Source organism: Corylus avellana, chromosome 1 (genome assembly GCF_965113065.1).
Source record: "Corylus avellana chromosome 1, dhCorAvel1.hap1.2, whole genome shotgun sequence".
In the NCBI taxonomy this organism is placed as follows: Eukaryota; Viridiplantae; Streptophyta; class Magnoliopsida; order Fagales; family Betulaceae; genus Corylus; species Corylus avellana.
In genome coordinates, this window is record NC_142490.1 from 28,897,820 (window position 1) to 28,900,105 (window position 2,286).

The following is a 2,286-nucleotide window of genomic DNA, read 5'->3' on the forward strand; positions in this document are numbered from 1 at the left end:
ATTTAACAAAAAATCCTAATGGATGGGTGAAAATAAATGGGAAAAAATTATTGGGATACTAACATTGCAAAAGTGAAAAGTTTGAGAGTATGATTGTGAAAAGGCTAATACTTCAAGGAAGTAAGTAAAGTTTTCCCAAAATTAAATTACTCTATAGAATTTGATTCTAAGAGTAGAAAAATAATCGAGATATTAAGTTGAGTAGTAAAGGAATACTAAAGAGACTGTAAATTAATTTGACTTTATTTTTCTACGAAATGAAATGGTTAAATTCCATTTTTAGTAGTAAGAAAGTTGTTGTATAATTAAAGAAACCCTGGAATGCAATTATATTTTTATAGTGGAATAAAATATAATGAATGGTAAATTGGGGGTAATTGTGAGATAACCGAAGCCCAAACCAATTAAAGCCTATTGGAACTCAAAATAATCAGCTCATTTGGGTATATAATACCTTATTTTTTTTATTTTTTTTTTCCATATTGTATGGTATATGATGATATCATGAGTTGGTGATTGAAACAATAAAAATGTAAATGCAAGAGAATAGAGCATATATATTGAAACAATTTGAGAAGAAAATATAAATGCAAGAAAGAAGTGTATTATTAATTTCTCAATAGAGAAGAAAAGAAAGTAGATGGAATATGTAAAATCCGAAAGCAATTAATTAATTAATTAGCTAGCAACTAGAAATTAAGAATATCATAATATATAATTCATACCACACAATACCTCCTCCTATTATATATTGAGAGTTAGTTAGTTAGTTAGTTGCTGTGACTTTGTGACCATGCTAACCATGGTAGGGCTGTCATACCCAAACCCAAACCCAAACCCAACAAGGCTATTTTCGTCGCCCCTTGTTGTGGCCCTCTGCCATGAATGTGAGCTCAATCCTGAGAGAACAAATGCCCGTCCACTCTGCCGGTATAATTCTTGGCTTGTCATTCTCTCCCTTATTTCTCTCAGCTCCGCTTCAAGCCTGGTGCAAAGGCAGTCACCTGCTTGGGCCGAGGCTGATGATAACAGACTTGCTCTTGCTTCTGCCAGTGACCTTCCAGATTCCCCGCTTCCGCCATCACTTGTGCTTCTCTAATACCCTCTGCCACCATTATACGATTTCGCTGCCTATCAATCTCCACCGACACTACCAAATCTGTAGGACATAAATTCTGTGGTCTCCCTACATACACTCTCTCCCCTTGTACCTCCAACTCTTCACTTGAAACTAAATCTTTGTAAGAGCATACAACATCCAACAATGCTGTTTTGATTCTCCTCCCTTTCCTTGCTTTCACAATTACTACTAGTACTAGTACAACACAAGCCTGCTGGAGGAATATTGGAGAGGTCCACAAGAAATTGTTTATCTTCTTCAGCATATAGATTTTCAACCTCAATCACTCCTTGCTGCTGACCCTCATCAGAAAAAAATTTAGAAACATAACTCCCCGAGTGAATTGACCCAATTCGCAAACCCGGTGACGCTGTCTTGACCATCACTCTAACTTCCTGAGCCACCGCACTAAGAAGACCACCAATGCATCTTGCAAATGCATCTTGTATCATAACAATTGACTCAACGAAGGAAAATGTGCCCCCTGCAGATGCATCCGATATAGCATGCATTGCAGTGGAATCATGGTCCAAGCCAAACCCAAATGTGTGGACAGGAATAGTTGCATGCTGCAAGGAATGATTATTATTATTATTATTATTATTATTAATTGACGCTGGCAGTTCCTTCAAATACTCAGGTGGTGGATTTGATTTCCCCGCCTAGCTGCTGCGAAGAAGAAGAAGAATATTAGAGTTAGTATTATTGTAATTGTCTTTTCCATCAGATAGGAGGATGATGGCAGCAACTGCATTCTGCTCCCGCCTTTCTTCAAGAACCCGGGTACCTTTGGTCAGTCCTCCCACAATATCCGTCCCACCATTTGATGTAAGAGAATCGATAGCCTGGACGGCATTTGCACGGCCGGTGTCAGACATCCTTAGGAGAGGAAGGATTCTCCTAGCCCTTGATGAAAAAGCGACTATACTTAGTCGGTCTGATGAAGTCAAGTTATGTATGACAAAGTGGACAGCTCGCTTGAGAAGGGAAAGCTTTGCACCAACCATGCTGCTACTCACGTCAAGCACGGCAACAAGGTCAATGGGTGCACGGGCATCATCATCAACATGAAGAGGAGGTGCGCGGATGCTGACAACAAGAGAGAATGCTGCAGGGGATTTTGAAGCAGCAACAACAGGGAACTCTGTAAAGGTGGCGAGAGTGAG

General features: G+C 39.3%; 1 protein-coding gene across 1 annotated transcript; it reads right to left on the reverse strand.

The window, feature by feature from the left end:
* Window positions 1-968: 968 nt before the first annotated feature.
* Window positions 969-1,632, reverse strand: LOC148588217 (uncharacterized). Its single transcript, XM_088514813.1, has 2 exons — window positions 1,254-1,632; window positions 969-1,159 (listed from the first exon to the last, which is right to left on the reverse strand). The coding sequence occupies exons 1-2, from the start codon at window positions 1,630-1,632 to the stop codon at window positions 969-971; spliced, it is 570 nt and encodes a 189-aa protein (XP_088370939.1).
* Between the last annotated feature and the right edge of the window lie 654 nt (window positions 1,633-2,286).

What these genes read in the sequence shown, in the direction of transcription:
- LOC148588217 (XM_088514813.1), bottom strand. Translation starts at nt 1,632, where the DNA reads ATGCATGCTATATCGGATGCATCTGCAGGGGGCACATTTTCCTTCGTT. An exon ending in AAACAGCATTGTTGGATGTT is followed by an intron (nt 1,160 to 1,253) that starts GTATGCTCTTAC and finishes TATGTCCTACAG; the next exon opens with ATTTGGTAGTGTCGGTGGAG.